The 19258-nt window shown below is 35.3% G+C and overlaps 1 protein-coding gene across 2 annotated transcripts in view; it reads left to right on the top strand.

Annotated features, from left to right (window-relative positions):
- The window catches only part of LOC106683636 (small glutamine-rich tetratricopeptide repeat-containing protein beta), a 30564-nt gene that overhangs the window by 3583 nt on the left and 7723 nt on the right, over positions 1–19258 (top strand). For both annotated transcript variants that reach the window (XM_067049905.1, XM_067049906.1), the window contains exons 3-6: positions 3729–3935; positions 6317–6435; positions 15454–15603; positions 17714–18058. In XM_067049905.1, the coding sequence (XP_066906006.1) occupies positions 3732–3935; positions 6317–6435; positions 15454–15603; positions 17714–18058 (818 nt within the window). In that variant the 5' untranslated portion in view covers positions 3729–3731. The remainder of the gene's footprint in view (positions 1–3728; positions 3936–6316; positions 6436–15453; positions 15604–17713; positions 18059–19258) is intronic.

Raw genomic sequence — 19258 nt, 5'->3', positions numbered from 1 at the left:
ATATATAATTGTGTACAAAGTTGACATTACATAAATCTAATCTGTAATAATGAGTAAAATATGGAAACAAATTAGATAAAATTTGGATAAACTAATTGGGGTCTGATAATTTTTCCAAAGGGGGGAGGGGATTTTTTAAAATATATTTCAAGTGTCATTTCAGATAACTGTAACAGAGTGTCTTAACCAATGGAAAATTGGTAAATTGATGATTAAAAATCAAAAACAGTTATAATCTACTGTCTTCTGGCACATAGGTCATATAAATATAGATCTTTGAAGAAATAAACTTAAGTAACAAAATGTTGCTATTGGATACAGGTAATAAATGATTTAGTGATGTGATTTAAGTACTAGAATTGAGAAACAAGGTGGGATTACACAGGCTGTGTAATATATGGAAAATCTATGGATATCAATAAAGTTATTGCAAATAAAGTATCTTCCGCATCAACCGCCTGCAACTTTTCTAATATGACTTCAAAATGTCAGAGGTCACTCCAGGGTGAACCACAAAACTCATTATCATCTTTCATTTCTTTTTAAAATGGTGGCTCGTTTGATGTTTTATACAGCACTGTTCATGTATTTCTCTTGGGCTATTGGAGCTTTTTTTAGAATAATATAATTATCTCTCTCCCTTCTCAATATTTAAGGTTTTACCAAGATATGCAAAACTTTTAGTTAAATATCTAAGAAAGTGAATATCATCCAGTATGTATTTTTTTAAATTGAATTGATTGAACTTGAAACAAAGTTCATTGTACATTAATGTATTAAATTAATTGAATTATAAAAAAAACTAGAACATTGAATTGAAGGTGTAGGATGTCATTTTCATCAGGTTTAAGTAATGTCTAGTAGAATCTCCTTCCATGTTGGGACCAGATATAGGTTTGATTCATTAAAAAGTCAGATTAACTGGAGATAAAACAAATTGTGTTTAAGTATTAAAAAAAATTTCTTCCCTTCACTATATATATTGTGTATTTATAGTGTAAATTTTCAACACAAAAATTGTATTGAATTCATTTGATTAACTTGTTTTGTTTGACCCAAGGCGAGAAGAGCCAACATATCTAATTTAGTGTTTTATACTTATTAGTGTGGGTTACCTTTTTCTCACAAAAAGTCTAGTTTTTCTGCTAACACCAGATTTTATTTCTTGCTTTGGACAAGTTTTAACCGGTGATGGTTCAATTTCAATAAAATTGAAAGCCATCAGTAAAGTTTTGGAGCAATCCGAAGATAGTGCTGATGTTATATATTATCTAATAGCATTCATCATTCCAAGCACTAATCTGCAATTTTATTTCATGATCTGGTGCAGCCACTTTCTAGTTATGAGATCCAAGCAGGCATCTCGCTTCATGTGGCACACTATCCTGCCACCTGTGATTTGCACAGTTGTTGTTGGATGGAAAGGATGTTGATCTTCTAGTAATCTTGACTGTTTAACTCAATAAAAATATTTTTCTTGAAGTCCAAAGACAGCAAGACTGTGGTGATGGATGGTACATCATCTTTGTTCAAAAAAGAAAATTAGAAGCCATGTAATTACTACAAAAACGCCAGGAGTTACTTCCGTAGGCAATTATTATATGATTTTAACTTTTCAAAAATTTAAAGACTACCAATATTGCCGCTACCATGTTTTAGTAAGACTGTGAAAATCTCATTTTTAGAATTTGTTGGTTTTATTAATTTAACTGAAGCATTTTTACAAATTAAGTCTCAAAAATACATTTCTGGGCCTTCTTATTTTTCTGGGCTCTAGTTTTATGTTTATAAGCATTTAGTTAGCTTAGATGCTTTTGGTAAATATTAAACTCAAAGAATATGAAAATTTTCATTTTCCACATATAGTAGAACCCCGCTAATTTTACTTCCACTAGTCTTTCTTCTTCGGCTCAATAACCTGTTAGCAAGTCATAGCCTCCTTGATAAGTCTTCTCTGGTTGTCATGGTCTTGTGCAGCCACTTTCCAGGTATGTGATCCAAGCAGGCACCTTGCATCATGGGGTATACTATCCTGATATCTTATCTTTGTTTGTCCTCACTGTCACGTTCCATGAAGCACCTTGGTGAGAATCTTTGGGATCGTCAAATCATTCATCCTAGCCACATGACATGCCCACTACAGTGCCTCCCAAATTTTTCCAAGGAATGCATATCAGTCCTAGTCATTATCCAAGTCCCAAAACCACATGTAAGGACAGGGTGTATCAATTTTATGGTGAGGATTAACTTTGTGGTTATTGTTTTAAGATTGGTTCTCAGTTGAGGCCATCTAACAAAAAAACATCTTTTTGCAGTTATCATCTGGCTCCAATTTAAATATTTTTTAAATTTATTCAGACATGTACTTTTGGGATATGATAAGTTATTAGTGTGAAGATAACAAAGATAATTTTATTGGGGTATCAGGACAAACAGATTAACACAAAGTCAACAAGAAACTGGGAGGTTACTTACTAATTAGCGAACTCCATTGTTGCCAGGTTGTTGTTGTTGAAAAAAGAAAGTAATTTAATGATGAAGAAAACTACGTATGTATTATATTCAGCATTTTATTTGCAGGCTTATCAATGAACTTCAGCGAGATTAATACAGGTTTAGAGTCTGAATATTGAACAGAAAGGTTTACTTCAAAATTTTCTTAGACCATGAATGCAGGTTTCAGTCTTTCTCTTGATGCAGTGACACATTTATTTTTTATTCAGATCTCCAGCTTCATAACTTTATAAGACAAATGTAAGGTCGTTGTAGTGCCTAATGCACCCTATCTCAGCACAAGTACTCATGAAACCATCATTGTAGTTGAGGGTGGGTAAATTTTTGTTGTGCCAGGATCTATAGCTGTATCTGTCTGGAAAAAAACATTCAATGGCTGCAAGTATACATAGGTAGGTGGGTTCTCATGATTGGGATCTTCACAAAAAATTCTCCTGTTAGGTGTAAACTTGTTCCATATACTAAATTATCTAGAGTGGCGTTGAAGTCAAGCTTAAAAATGTTTCAAAGACCTAGCAGGATGACTGATCCCTGTTTCTCTATAAAGTACAAAGTAATGTATTAATAGTAAAAACTTATTAATACAGCTTTGATGACAGTCAGAAGTTGGGAATTTAAGTAGGATTGTGGGTTCAAGGCTGTCGTGGATTTATAAATCAACACCACCTTTGTGGTCAGATCTCTTTTGATGTCAAAAAGATTAATTGATAAGGGATATTTGGAAGGAATGAAGATTGACGCCCTAAACCCCCTTTTCTGTAGTTTTATTATATTTTCTTCCAACTAAAATGCATAAATATACTTTATTGTTATTACAAACATTACAAATAGTATTATCATCTGTTGACTGACTATCTAAAGGAAATTAATTAATCATTAGAGTTATAGTCTTTCTAAAATTTTACCCTTTCTTTATTCTTAATAGACTGATTATCTAGAAAATTTTCATATTGAACAGCTATCTACCGCCACCACAAAATAAATTTTCTTTTAACTTTATGTATTTTAATTCTTTAATTTTCATTTTAACTGAGCCTAATCTAATGGAAAAACAATAATGTAGGTGTTGTATACATACAAATTTAAATCAGCTTTTTTTCATGTACCTTATATAAAGTTGAGTATGGAAACAGTAATATTTGTATGTAGAAGTACCATAAATATTTCTTCTTAGCTTATTATGATTTTTATTTGTTTAATTTATTATTGTTTAGGCCATGGATGATGTCAAACTTAGTGTAATATCTTCAATCCTCAATTTCTTGAGAGGGGAATTCCATGCTGGATATCTGGATCCTGAAAATGCTGAAGGTCTAGAAGTTGCTATTCACTGTTTAGAGAACATATATAATGTCAGCAGTGTAAGACGCTCTAATGAACCCTCTTTATTGGAAATTTACAAATATTACTACGAAAATTCAGTAAGTTTTCATTATTTTATCACATTAATTACGATATATGGCAATTTTCATTATTTTATCACATTTAGGAATATAACTTGGGCAATGCATTGTGTGAGTGAATTTTAGTTTTATTTTCTTAGCAACTTATTTTCTTTATAATGTCAGTTGTAAAGTTATGAAATTAGGTTTTGTTTTATTTTGGAGAATACTATTTTTTGTTTTCATTATTACTATTTGCACCATGTCTGTCATCGATTTACCATAATTAATTGACAATAAGTTCAATAAAAAAGGTAATCTGATTCTCAATAAGTATTCTACTTTAGGTTACTTTATACAATTCATAAAGATCAATAAATGAACCTGAACTACTATTACCTAGGAAAGGTTTTGAGTTCAGTAGTTTCTGAGGATGTACTGTTTCTTGACTAATGGTTATACAAGGAGGTGGTGTAGTCAGCATCCATTTTGAACTACCTGTCCAATTAAGGGCAGGGTACCAAATTTATAGATGCTGGGTATACTATTGGAGGGTCTACCAGTTCCAGAATCGATCCATGTTTGATTTATCAGAATAAATAGATTATCTGCCTCAGCGGAACTGGAACCTAGGCCTTGGATTTCAGAGTCCCAAGCCTTACCCATCAAGATCTCCTTATAACTAGAACAATTTTAAAATCTTAATAGTAAATTGAAGTTTAAACTATACTGATACAAAATTAAACTTAACCATTACAACTTTGTGTATAGAAGTTTAATTCATATGATATAAATGAAAAAAAAAAAATTAAAATATACAATGGTCATACTGTATCAGTTCAAGCACACCATCTCACATATTGATGAAACTTGGCATGTTAGACTATTCATTGATGTAAATAACCATACCAAATAGTTTGCTCTATTTCTTGTGGCTTAGTTTTACAGCCTCCTAAGGTTTTTGGATTGTTGCGATTTTTATTGTTTGGCCATTTTATTGTTATTTTTCTTAAGAAAAATAAATTAAATTATTTTTAGTTACCAACCAATGTGGATGAATATTTTTTAAGTATTTTTAAAAAATGAATAAAGATACCAAGTATTTATTTGATTTCAGAAAAAAAATTTTAAGTATCATTTACCAGAGCCCTATTAACCGGGGGTTCAATTTACAAGGGGCCAATTTTTTTTTTTTTTAATATGGAGTTTTTTAATTTTTACACCATTTATTTAATATGTGTAATATTTTAAAAAATGAATACATAATATTTTTTTAATGATTACATAATTGTTAATTGTGTATTGTTCTTAAAAATAATGAATGGAAAAACATGGCAAACTGGTGTTGTATGAATGAGATGTTTCCAGTGACTACTAGTCCAGTTCATATTCTAGGCTCGAAACCATAATATTTTCAAGTCTAACTAATAACACTAGTTTTATGTTGCACGTTCTGGGGTTACTGCAAAAATTTACTCGTTTTGAGGTTACTGCTCGAATGTGGACATTTTGAGGTTTTTCTGCCCAAAATTGCATTTCTGTTAATTTTATCTATGAAACAATTGTTACCAATTAGTCTGTTATTCATAAAAAAAATCTAATAAATTATCATGTCACAAAACTAATCATTAGTATTCAGTTTAATAATTCATGATACAAGTTCAATTATTCTTAATTCATCCACCTAGTTCATCCAATAATTGCTGTGATCGGCGGCAGCTGAAGAAATCCTTCCATTACATCCGGGCTGTTAAAAAATCATAATTAGAGACGTGATTTCCATTTTGTTTCTCATTTTATTCTGTTGTTTGTAACATGCTATCTATCCAGTTTACAATCTTTTGAATAATATTTTGAATTGATTGCATAAAATTTCACATTTTGTTCTTATTTGGTCTGAATTGCATAATTTTGTTTTTTTTGTTGAATAAAATTGCATATTTTGCACTTTTTAACCTAAATTAAATGATTTTGATTTGAAAAGCATAAAATTGAATGCTTTAACCAAATTTCTCATATTATACATATATAGGTATTTATTCCAATATTTATTTATTTTATTATTTTTTCCTTATTTATGTTCATAGTTTAGATTAGGAAAATATGAGGTAAGGCAAAGGATATTTTAACACTCAAAGAGTCAAATTAACAAAAAAAAAAAAAAAAAAAAAAATTAACACAAGTGACAAATATTATTGGGGTAGTATTAACCAGTGATTTTGTCTAACTACGATACAATGAAGAAAAATTTCTCTAGAATAAGCTCTATAGTCATAAATACGTTCATTGTTTCTGTTTTTAACTTGAATCCTCACTCTGCCTCCAGTTTTTTAGTTTTTGACTGCATGAAAATCTGGTCTCTAATTATTAAGATGCTTTCCTTGATTAAATCAAGACTTAAGGATAATTTTATTTTTCAGATTCATCATAGGAGTGATGCAACTGAGGAAGAAAAAGTGGAAGGTGAAAGATTTAAAGTTGAAGGTAATGCTGCAATGAGTGCCGGACAGTATTTAGAAGCTCTTCAACTTTATTCGAGGTGAGTGTATGTCTGAGGTTCCCTATCTTTTTCGGTTTGTGACTCCCTAAAAAATTGGATTTTTTCCACAGTGACTGACCTTAATACATCAGATTTTTTCTAAATTTTTGACTCTTGAAAAATTGGAAAACTTTCCTTTTTAAAAGCGATTACCCATTTAACAGCAAAAATTTAAAAATAGATACTTACTATTTTCGTACCATTTAGTGACTAAAGCATGGGTGAGGAAGCCTTGTTTGCGCACTAGCCGTTTTAAAAGATGCAGATTGGAAAGAAACCAATGAAAGACTCGAAAGTTGCTAAATTCTTGGAATTTTGTCAGCTTACACGATTGTTGGTGGAAAAATTTGAGATGTGAAATTCCAAAAAAATTACCAAATAACTGAATTTTTCGCGGCACCCTTATGACAGCACTGCGGTGCTCTGGGGAGCGCACACTTTGGGTTTTCTGTTCTATCTAATATTTTTTTAGACTATACTGATATTGCTGCTTTATAATTAAAACTAATTGTAACAGTTAATGATTACATAATGTACTCTTTAATTCTTTTTTTGTCTTAACTGTTAATCTGAGATGGAAGTGGAATTTTATCTGCTGTTTTGTGATTGTATATTCTGGTTTCCGAATATTCAGTGATAACCAAAGATTTTTTGGCTTAATCATTCTCAGATCGTCATAATTTTTGTTCAAAAATTTGATTAGTTTTGTTTAATTTAATTAGTTAAAATATCTAAGATTTTTAGTGGTCGACGGAAGTAAAATGAACAATTTATGATGGCAATTTTGCCATTTGTTGTAGATTTTGATTCATGTGGTATTTGAACTGCACTAATGCTTTTTATCTTTTCTGTTCTGGTGCAGCCCAGCACTTGATTTAGCACCTTACTGACGGGGCTGCACTTTTTCCACTGTATCCATCCAGTAAGTTCAGCCCTCCTGGTTTTCTTTATCCTCTCCCGGTGACTCAGTTGCCTGTTAGTCAAACCCATCCTAATGGAAAGTACATCAGTGTAAAGTGCATACTTTCCACCTGTAGATGAACTCCTGGAAGAAAGGATAGTTCTCTTCATCCATCTAAGGTATGTCTGACTTGATAAAGGCGAAGATACCGGTCTTTCCCAATAATCTGGCTACCAGATCCTGACTCTTCACTTCATATTTAATGAAATCCTCCCCGAGGATGAGGTCTAGGGGTGTAACTCTGGCCATTATTTCTACTGCCTCATGCTACACCGTTCTGTAAGTCTTTGTGACTCTCAGCAGAACCAAATCTGTATGGGGGCCAGTTTCCTTTTTTGAGTCCACGTGAGATACATTTAGGCTCCACACTGGGAATGTGTACCTCTTGCTGTCGCAGCAACTAATCGAGCACCAGTTTGCACAGTGCTAATAAGGTATTAGACCATTCCAACCCTGAAGGTACTTTTTCTCACAAATGTATCTATTTGCTTTCTAGGCCTTTTTGAAATGACGAATACCAAAGCTCATTCTTCAAAGGACTTATAAGTATCAATAGATACTTACTGCATCTCAGGATGTATCTTTGTAAGGACCGCAGTCTGGAAAGGGTATATGAGTCCTGGTAACAAATATTGGTTGACAATGTTTATTTTTTGCTTCCATTGGGGAGAGTAAAGGCTATTGTTCAATTTTGTCTCTACCTCTTCATTTAGTACCGGATCCCATCAATAAAGAGTGTTGATTTGATGTTCAGAGTGAGTTGTTCTATCTACCTATTACCTTTTTTATTAGTCTCTTCCTGCAGTAACTTAACTGTTGCTGAAGGGACGTGACGGCCGTGCGGGTTGGGGTGCAGGTCCCAGTGCGCTCGGTTCAGAACGTTGTGGGTTCGATTCCCACCTGGGGCAGTTTAACATTCATTTTTGGGGGTCCCGAAGAATGAATCTTGACACTTCCACCTTGGTAGGTATGCGGCGGCAACCTAGGTAGCTGTCAGGGGTTGGCTAAAAGGACCACTAGGCCCACTTGCCGGACTTGTTTCCCCCACCAAATACCAGTACCAGTACCAGTAACCGGTGCTGCAACCTGGGAACAAGTGCTGAGGTCGAAATTCATTAGAAAAAAATATTTTTTTCTTATTCTGCTTAAATGCTTGTACCAACAACGACATCAACAATGGCAGCAGCACATGCTAATGCATTATAATGGATGAAGATTCGCGCTTTCCCAGGACCTGCATAAAGCAATTTCGGATTTAGAATGGTTCACCAGAGAGATAGGTAAGTTAAACCATTTTATTAAGGGAGGTGACCAAATTATAGCTCAAATAGAAGCAAAGGTAGTGGAAGATTTATTGAATAAAGGAGATGCGGACTTGTTGAAAGTGTCTTTGGTATGTAGGATAAAGAGTAGTATCCTGAACCAACAAATACAGGCAGACGAAGAAACTAAATGGCCCATAGTCAAAGAGAGATTGAAGAAAGCTTTCTGAGGCGGAAGATGGACTCTGGAAGAAGACATCCTCCAACTGTTAAGAGAGGTGAGAAAACCTTGACAATCTAGTGGGCAATAGCCCAGGGTTCTCCTTGTCCGGTTTAACCAAATAACTGATAAAATGAGGAAAACAGTAAATGTCGAGGAGGCCAATGGGAGAATGGGGTTCATAACTATGATCCTCAAAGTTCAGTTGACCAAAGAGACTGGAAGAAAAGAAAGTTTACCAAGAGAAGAATCTTTTGTTCAGTGCGCTCAAGAGATGATCGATTCAAGCACAAGAGAGGAGTCAAGGATGGAAGTAGAGGAAACTGGATCAGCAAAGATGACTTACAGGCAGCCAAGAACCATAAGGATACCCTGGAAGAAACAGGAATACAAGGATGGTGGAAGAGAAAGAGGCAAAAATGGAAACTAATGGCCAAGCCATCCTAGACCGAAGAATAACGGGCAATGTGAGGACTGTAAGTGCCATGGATGTGGAAGAACGGGACATTTAATGGCTCAGTGCCCATGCACCAGGTGTTTTGAGTGCGGAACCGAAGGACACATTGCCAGGCAGTGCCCTTACATATATCGCAGGAGAGAGACAAACCAGGCGGAGCCAGTGGAGGTGAACGCTCAAAGGGTGAGGAGAAGGGGTATCTCACAAAGGGCAGTTGGATCAGCAAGTGAATCAACGGAAGTATCAGAATCTTTGGAAACGGAGGAAGAAGGTACAGAACAAAGGAATAATGGTGGACAGAAGAGTGGATGGAGGTGGATACCAGGAGGAAGAAGAACTCAGGAGGAGAGTTTAAGAGAGTGTTGGTAGAGGGGACCACATACTAGTAAGTCACAATGTATCTGGAAATCATGGCAGTTAGCCTATAATCAAAACAAGGGGAATGTTAGGTGTCTAGTGGACACTGGCATCTCTAACACCATTTTTAATCGAAAGGTGCTGGAGAGACTTGAGTTTTAGAGGGAGGGCACTCTGTGTCCAAGTATGTAATTGCCAATTGATCACCCTGGGTGGCCCATGTAGAGTAGAGGGATAGGCAGAAATGGAGCGAATGGGGGGCTTGTGGGACTAGAGTAAGGGTGCACTTAGTAAGGTGTATTCTCTGGGATTACCAGGCAATCATTGGGTGTGATCTGTTAAGAAAGGTGGGTGGCGAGGGTTACGAACAAAGAGGGAAAATGGAGCATTAGGATAGGGGGGAAGACATTTAGATGCCAAAAAATTTTCAGAGATGAGAGAGTATGAGTAGGAGCCATAAATCAAGCAGAAGACTGGAGACATGCTATCATGCGGGAATATACGAATATATTTTTTAACAATGGTGAGACGCTGGGTGCAATTGGGAAAACCGTGCATAAGATTCCGCTGAAACAAGAGAGGATAAAATAAAGGAACAGCGGTACCCTCTGGCGTTACGTCAACACATCAGAGAGGAGCTGGATAGTTTGAAAAACCGGGAATTATCATAGACAGCACTTCGCCATACAATAGCCCATTAAGGGAAGTGAAGAAAAAAAGGAATGTGCTGGGGGATAAGGAGAATTATAGATTTGTAATTGACTGCAGGAAACTAAATGAGAATACGGTGGATGAAAGATATCCAATTCCCCCGATTCATGGACACCCTGGATAGGTATGGTAAAGCAACAATATTTAGCACACTGGATTTAAAAGCAGGATATCACCAGATAACAATGCACCCGAAATACCGGCACAAGACAGCATTCACGTTTGAGTGAGGACATTAAGAATTTACACGAATGCCATTCAGATTAAAAAATGCTCCCATCACATTTCAGTGCCTTATGGACAATTTCTTTTATTTATCCATCTTATGGGGGATGAGTCCATGTGTCAGATTTATATGGATGACCTGTTAGTGTTTTGTAAATTGGAGACCGAACATGTATGCCATCTGGAAAGCGTGTTTCAAAGAATAAGGCAATTTGGATTAAAGTTATCCAAAGAAAAATCACTGCTAGATCACAAGCAGATCAATTTTTTTAGGACATACAATCTCAAAGGAGGGAGTCAAACCAGATATTCAGAAAGTTGAAGCAATACAAAGGATGGCGGAACCGCGAGATGTGAAAGGAGTCCGAAGAGTGTTGGTACCTTGAGTTATTACCGGTGGTTCATGCCAGAGATGACTGAGTACCTGGTATCTCTTAATAACTTATTGAAGAAAGGAAGAAAACTCATTGTGACACCATTAATGGAAGACAATATTCGGTGTTGCTTGGAGCAGTTGGAAAGAGAACCTGTGCTCGCATTCCCTGATTTTCAGAAGACATTTACGATTATGAATACGCACTAGGGGCAGTATTATCTCTGGAGGGTGAAGGAGACGAGCGGCCTGTGGCTTATGTAAGCAGGCATCTGACACAGAAACTAGGTACAGTGCTTTGAAAGAAAACTGTTGGGAACAGTGTGGGATGTCAACCATTTCAGTCCTTGTTTTCGGAAGGCGAGTTCGCATTCATACCAACAATAGACCCCTGCATTGGATCGGGAAATTGAAAGAGTCCTCAGCACGGGTTACAAGGTGGAAAAAGTTGTTGAGCCAATACAATCTGGACATTGTATACAAACCAGGAAAGGAAAATCTAGTAGCTGACAGGCTGTTGTGGGCTATAATGGTGAACACCATAGATGAAGAAGATTAATGGGAACCATCCGGGAGTATGTAGTTTCTGTGAAAATCTTCACCGGAAGTGGAAAAAGAACAAGATATGCCAGAAGTTACCGATCAAGAACAATCGTCGGCAGGGGAGGGCCAGCTAGATGAAAGACAAACGGACTTGGCAGAAATTGATGACATTGTCAACGACTAGCGGAGACGGATCATATGGAAAACCAGGACATCCAGCTTGATAAAGGTTGAACATACCAGGTATGGAAGGAGTGAGATTACAACTATCTGATCAAGTTAAAAGATTATGGTGATCAGAGCAAATTGGGGTAAACAGGTCGTTTGTCCGATGTAAACTCATGGTGGATAGGGTGTGGGATCAGGAGGTGATGCTCGTGTACCACCAAGGAAAAACGAATCATCGGGGGCTTAGCGAAATTTTCCAGGCATTACTTTTGGTGGGGGATGAAAAGGACGATAAAGGAGATAATAGGGACCTACAAGATCTGTCTGAGCACCAAATTCGATAGGAACCCATCAAAAGCAAGGTAAGAGGAAACTCCCACCACTGATAGATCTACAGGTAGACTCTTTCACTTGGAGAGGATGTAGGTAGATAATTGTCATAGACCTGTTCAGCAAGGCCGCAATGGCATTTCAAGTTCAAGACAGATCAGCAGAGGCTGTAGTAAAGTGCTTAGGACTTGGTTTCAATTTTATGGTGTTCCTGATAGCATTGTATCATGGAGGAAGGGAATTCGATAATGCCAGCATTAGGGTGGAGATGAAAGCACTGGACGTGGTATGGCACCTCAACACGCCTGGACCTCCCAAGAGCCGGGGAGGTATAAAGCGGCTGCATAGCACACTCAGTGACCATCTGAGGGTATATTAGATGGATAGATAAGGGCTTTTTGGAAGCTTTGGGCTTTTTATTGGAGCCAGACGTTGCAATGGGTAAAGCAATTGCCACTTATAACCACTCTATTCACTCAGTAACGGGATTTTCACCGTTCGAAATTCTTTTTGGACATTGTGCGCATCAATGGGACTACAGGGCCACAACTGCGAACGAGGAGGACATTATTAATAATAGAATAGAGCTGAGGAAATTGTGGGACAAGGTGTGAGGTAGAATAAAAACTGAGAAAAGCAAAAGGGTGGCTCGGGAAAATTTATGTGTCCACGATACCATGGGAGCGTTAAAAATTAAGTCCATAGTATACGGTTTAGTAAGTTCTAATTGGGGTAAGAAGTTACAATTTTATGAGGGGCCATTTAGGGTGATAGTAATGCAGGAGCACAATGTTGTTACCATCAAAAGTCTTCAGTAGCCAAGAAACGGAGAACCATTCACATTGAACAATTAGAGCTCCTAGTGTCAGAACTGTGAACTAACATGTCCTCTGCTCAGCATATTGTGATCTTTGCACACATAATATTATATATTGGTTTGTTTTTCTTATAACTTTTTCAAGTTCTTATATTTATTTTTTGTTTATGAGGATTGTTTGTAAACTGGTGGGGGGAGTTATAGGCTGGGGAGTTATAGGTTATAGTTATAGGCTGTCAGCTATTCAATGGATGTATATTGGGGGATGGATCCCATCAATAAACAGTGTTCATTTGATGTTCAGAGCAAGTTGTTCTATCTACATATTACTTTTTTTTATTAGTCTCTTCCCAGACTTAAATATATATATTTATAAAATAAAATAAAATATATATTTATTTTATTTAAAGTTTAACATCATTCTTTAAACTAATTTTTAATCAAATTTTAATCTAACTAGGGTAGGAAGGTTTTGTGTACAGAGTACTAACCTATTCTAATCAGAGAGGCTGAGATTTATTTCGTAGATATTTTTTTTTTTCAGTTGACTCAACAGATCTTGTAGATCTTTGGCCACTCAGACCAGCCTTCTCCATACCTGCCTATTTTGGGCTACTGCTTTCCAGTTTTCAGCACACAGCTCAGGTTTTTGGCCTCCCACGTGGTTTCTTGCCTACTATGCTTGCATTCACTGTTGTGTAGAGGCACCTTCATGGATTGCTTCAAGCCACATGTCCCGCCCATCTTAACCTCCTCTCATTCATATTGTGAGATATTGATTGAACAGTCTCTGCAAGCAGTTTACTGTTAGTTCATCTCCATGTGTCGAGGTTCTGATCCATGATCGCTCCTGCAACTGTACGAAGGACTTTCCATTTGTATCTCTCGATTCTACTTTCTAGGGTACCTGTTAAAAGCCCAAGTCTCACGGCTATGTATGAGAGCTGGCTCTATCATGGCATTGTACACCCTTAGTTTCAAATTGTTAGATATTTTTCGGGATTTCAGTATTCTTGACATAAAGAAGAAAGCTCTGTTTGCGCTTGTTATACGCTGACCTATATCAGTCCTTTGATCATTTATTGATGTTATTGTGGGGCCATGTATTTGAAACTGTCTGCTTTCAGAAACGATTTGCCATCCAAATAGACCATGTTAAGTTCAGTAGATATACCACCAATCTAGCATGCCCGGATTCATACTACTTCTGACTTGAGAATGCTGGGGTGATAACTTAAAATGCTTGGCTACCTTGGCGTCTGATTAATTTTAATATTAAAATGACATAGTATTGGACTGTGTACTATGATACTATTGACCTATGATGGGTTAAATAGGTTTTTCATTTGGCCTAATTTAATGGGGGTTGGGGTGAGATTTGTTACATTCTTTTATCAATCTGGCAATGGGCCATTTGTTTTCTCTGTATTATGTCAGTGTTCTGACCATTTTTAACTGTGTAATTTTTTCCTTTGCTGTCCTTGTTTAAGTCAGTGACTACCCAAAATAACACATAGGATCATTACTAGTGTTCTACATTATATTTATTGAAATGCTCTATCCACTATGGAAGTTAGATGAGATAGTTCTGGTGTATTATTGTAATAAAACATATTTCAAATGTTCCTAAAGATTATCTATTATTTTTTATGACTTCTGTTTGATAAGACTTCCTGCAAAAGCTTTTATATCTCCCAATAAATAGCCTCTATCCCTTTGGATTTTAAAGAGGATAAGTGTTGTGAGTAAGTTAAATAAATCACAAATTAAAAGTAATTATTTTCTATCGACAATAAGTTTAACATCTTTTATTACCATGTTCTGAAGAACTAAATAAATCATCGCTATTTTCAAACAATTCCATTCAAGTATTTGGTATTATAAATGTTTGTATATAGTATTTAGATGTTATTGGTATCGATTGATTTATATGTAATGGTTTTTCTTTTATATTATGGGAGATCTAAATTCCAAAACATCATTAAATAAGCTGTGATTTATGAGCTGTGTTTGAGTTTTGATTGAGCAGAAATGACCTTAAGTCTGCATTTATAGGCTGGTTGAAGGTTGAGTTATATAGGTTTTTTTTTAAGAATCAGTTACTTATGAATTGAGAGAATAAATTTTAGTTTTAACAATGTGAGCATAGATGGATCGTGATAATGTGATTATTGGATAGTAGACCAAGTTTTAATAATGTATGCTACTTATTAACACCTAGTTGCTGTGAATTTTTTGAATAATTTCCATCTGAACGATATTCTTTGTCTGAGACATATGGTGGATAAGGTAAATAGATAGGTTTTTGGTACTGGAGTTTGATTATAAACTCATATTTTATATATGATGCTTGGATTTGACATTGGGAATGTGATACAGTGAAGTCTTACTGACTTCAGTTTTTTTAATTCCTATGTGGCTAATGGTCCTTTGTATCTGTAACTGTTTAATTGATTTATATAATTGTATAATAATTCTTTTGTGTATTCCGGATACATATTTACATATTTAAGGAATCTCTGATTTAGACTTATATTTTTCTTCTGAGGCAAAGTCTTGGAAATATAAATGTAAATGTAAAATCTTGGTTTTAGGGCTATAGAATGTGATCCTAAAAATGCTGTGTACTATTGCAATAGAGCTGCAGCAAAAAGTAAACTAAATGATCATGCTGCTGCTATACGTGATTGCAACATAGCTCTTGAGCTGGACCCTAAATATAGTAAGGCTTATGGAAGATTAGGGTAAGTTGGATTATTTTCCATATTATTGTTTATACATTAATTAGTTTAGGACCAGAGTGATATAATAAACAAAAATTAAAAAAAATAACTTTTATTTTAGTGGCTAACATTTTAGCCAAACCATGTAGTCCATCTTCATGACCAGAATAAGCTATTGTACCCAACATAATCTGGGCAACCAATGGTTAGCAAACTTTTAAATTTATTGTTTATAATACCCTACTTAGAAATTCATTATAAATTTACTCACTTTTATTTATTTTCCTAATCTTATAAAATATTACTCCTGATTATAATTATAGTTACAAAAATTACGTAAATATATGGTGAACTAGTAATGAAACTCTACCGGACAAGTATCGATTGATTGGTATTTGTGTGTATCTGAATTAATAATTTCTAATCTTAATTGAAAATAGTGTAATTCCTAAAAAAAATTAATTCACCAGTGGTTTAAAAAATTGTTGGCTGGTGACACAGATTTGGATTACTAACCCAAAGGAGGACCTCCACCAGCAATTGACAATGATAAACTTAGGCTAAATGTGGAAGAAAACCCTTACCTAACAGTTACAGGACTTGCAGCTCAACTGAATACAAGTGTATCAACAGTTTCTTGAAACTTCAAGACCATTGGTTAAGTAAAAAAGGTAGATCTATGGGTACCTCATGAACTTCATGAGCAGCTGCGGCTGAAGTGTTTTGAGACATATGTTTCACTGCTTACTAGGCAAATCAACAAGCCTTTTCTCGAAAGGATAATCTTCTTCAATAGGCACAATTGAACCCATTACTGGGTCCTGGCCTCCTCAAGCAGCTTCCACCAGTTAAATCGGTTAAGTGTAACTGCTCTCCAGGTCCTCACCCCGAGCAGGGTTCTTGAATCCTCTTCAACACCATCCAACCATCGAAGCTTTGGGCGGCCTTTCAGCCGTGTTCCATGTAGGTCTCATCAGTCCCCATCCTTGCCACATGGCATGCTTAGCACAGCCTACCAATGCTCACAATTTTTCCAACATTAGGCTCACTGATTAATAAGTAGACTCCCCTGTTTGTGCGTCTTCTCCAAGCTGAACCATCCTTTACTGGGCCATAGATGCTTCTGAGTATCTTTCCCTCAAATGTTTGGATATCCCTTTCATCGAACTTAAAAAGTGCCCCAAGTTTCTGAGGCGTAGATCGGCACTGGTCTAGAAAGGATAATCACGTGTAGTAAAAAGTGGATTGTATATGAAAACAGGTGTCAGCCAGGTCTGTGGTTAGATATCTACGAAAGACCAGGATACATGCCAAAATAAATTTACTTCCAAAAAAATTATTGGTTTCTGTATGGTGGTGAATAGCGAGAATAATTCATTTCTTATTTTTATCCAGAGGTGAAAACATCATATCCTTATCGTACTGCAGTGATATTGACATATGCATAAAAAACGTGTCCAAAAACAACAAGAATTGGTTAATTGGATGGGGCTTACTTGGCAATGCCTACCTCATGATTCATGACAGTCTGTGAAAGAAATAAAAAAACTATGTTACGAAGTCCTTCCACATCTACTTATCACTTTTATGAAATGTGAGATTATTAATAAAGATTAGTTTAAAAAAATTAGCCAGGGGTCGAGCATTTTTTTAACACTAATTTATGTCAAAATATAAAAGGTTCATAAATCCAGATGGGATGGAGGAAGGAGTATGTGTATTTTTTTTTTTTTTTTTTTTTTTTTTTATATGAGGGTCGGTGGAAAAGACTCGGATAGGCCCATACCTATCCATGTGTGAGATTTTTATCCACTGAAACCACCTCCCTACACCTATTCTTTTCTCTCCACGGAACTGCCATTAGATATTTGTATAGGGAATGAGTGCCACCTCTCTACATGCTTATTCTCTACATGGGACATTCATCAGCCATATCGATTCTTCTTAGCATGCTAGTCACCTCTTCCAATCATCTTTTCCACTCTTAACTTCTTAAGGATAACTGTTCTATATTAATGGATGTTTCTATAGTAATTTGCATTAATAAAGACATAAATTCCATAAATAGTTATTTAATTATTTTCTTAAAAAGTTAAGGAAGGTTTCTTATCTGATCATACTTTTTTTCCAGGCTAGCCTACTGTGGGTTAGAATCATATGTGTACGCCCTAGAAAATTACAAAAAAGCTTATGACTTAGAACCTGATAATGTTGGTTACAGAAGAAACTTAGAGTTGGCACAGCAAAAAGTTGCTGATCTATGTTGTTTAAACCTAGAACCTCATTCTCATTCCGAAACTAATATATCCAGCACCGGCGGGCCTAACCTAGGTGCTCATATTTCTGATAATGAGTCAGGTGTTCCACCTAACAGAGGACCTGCTCAACTTCCATTAGACATAAACATGCTCTTGGGAAATCCACAGCTGGTCAACATTGCATCTCAGATGCTTGCTGACCCAACAATGCAAAACATGTAATTAATTTTTAGAGTATTATTTTTAAATCAATTATTTCTTTTAAATTTTACTTGTGTATTGATTATTGTCAATAAAATTATGTTATTAAGTTATAGTATTTAAAATCCTGCTGTATTATTTTATTTCTATAAGTATTTATATAATCTATAAGTATTTCTATAATTAATGTTTTATAAATAGTAATTATAGATCTCCTCTCATTGAACATCTTGCAGTAAACACTCTTTACTGTGAAGTAGGGGCTCAGATTTGAGATTTAATGGTTTAAGCATAGCTAATTCCAATGCTCTTACTCCTTTAATTGATGCATAATTTTTCTTTTATAATAATCTCATTATGTAATGGTATGTCGCCACCATTAATCATAGATTTTCTTAGACTGTATTCATCGACAATTTCACTGTCTTCATTTATCATATATCATATTTATTTTTCCTTCCTCCTAAATAATGTTTTGCCCTCAGGGTAATCTTTGTTGAGTGATATTTTGAACTCCTCACATTATGATTTGTATTGTAAACAACCATCAAATCACCTCTTTTTTTTTTTTTTAATTTTGTATTCTTTGAAATTCTAGGGTGTGATGTAATTGTTATATTTTCTGGATTGCCTTCTAGTCCACAATTGCTGGAACTCCCTGATTTCATTCAGAAACATTTCTTTTTTACTAATCATCTTTGCTCCACTGACATGTGTAGTTGTTAGAACAGTGTTTTAAGCAAGTCAAACAATTTATTAATCTCAAATTCCATGTTTAAAGTCCTTAATCTTTTTTCTTGAAGCCTTTAAACCTTGTGCTTCAGCATCTCTTCCACAAGCTCAACTTTTTTTCAATTCAGAGCCTCTATGTTTTTAAGTTTCCATTCATAAGTTTTCTTTCAACATTATTTTCATTTAGTATGTCCATTTCTTCCATGATTTTTGTACCTTTTTATTGTTTTACATCATTACTGGTATTACAACAACATTACCTGTTGGCTCAGGAAAACTGTCTCCCTGTTCCTAAGAGGATAGGTTGAAGTAAGAATAAGCTGTTGCATGTTGGGATATAGGATAGGGGTATTTTAAGATTCAAGGAAAAAATATGAGTTCACAAGGACAGGGACTTTATTCCCAAAAGTCTAACATTCTTTAGATTGTTGGATTTAACATAAAATCTATTATTATTTTGAAACGTTTTTAGTATAAGAACAGAG

This window comes from Halyomorpha halys, unplaced genomic scaffold (assembly GCF_000696795.3).
Source record: "Halyomorpha halys isolate HHAL.00 unplaced genomic scaffold, Hhal_1.1 Scaffold500.1, whole genome shotgun sequence".
Classification (NCBI taxonomy): domain Eukaryota; kingdom Metazoa; phylum Arthropoda; class Insecta; order Hemiptera; family Pentatomidae; genus Halyomorpha; species Halyomorpha halys.
Note: the sequence above shows the minus strand (reverse complement) of the source record. Positions and strands in the feature narration are given on the sequence as shown.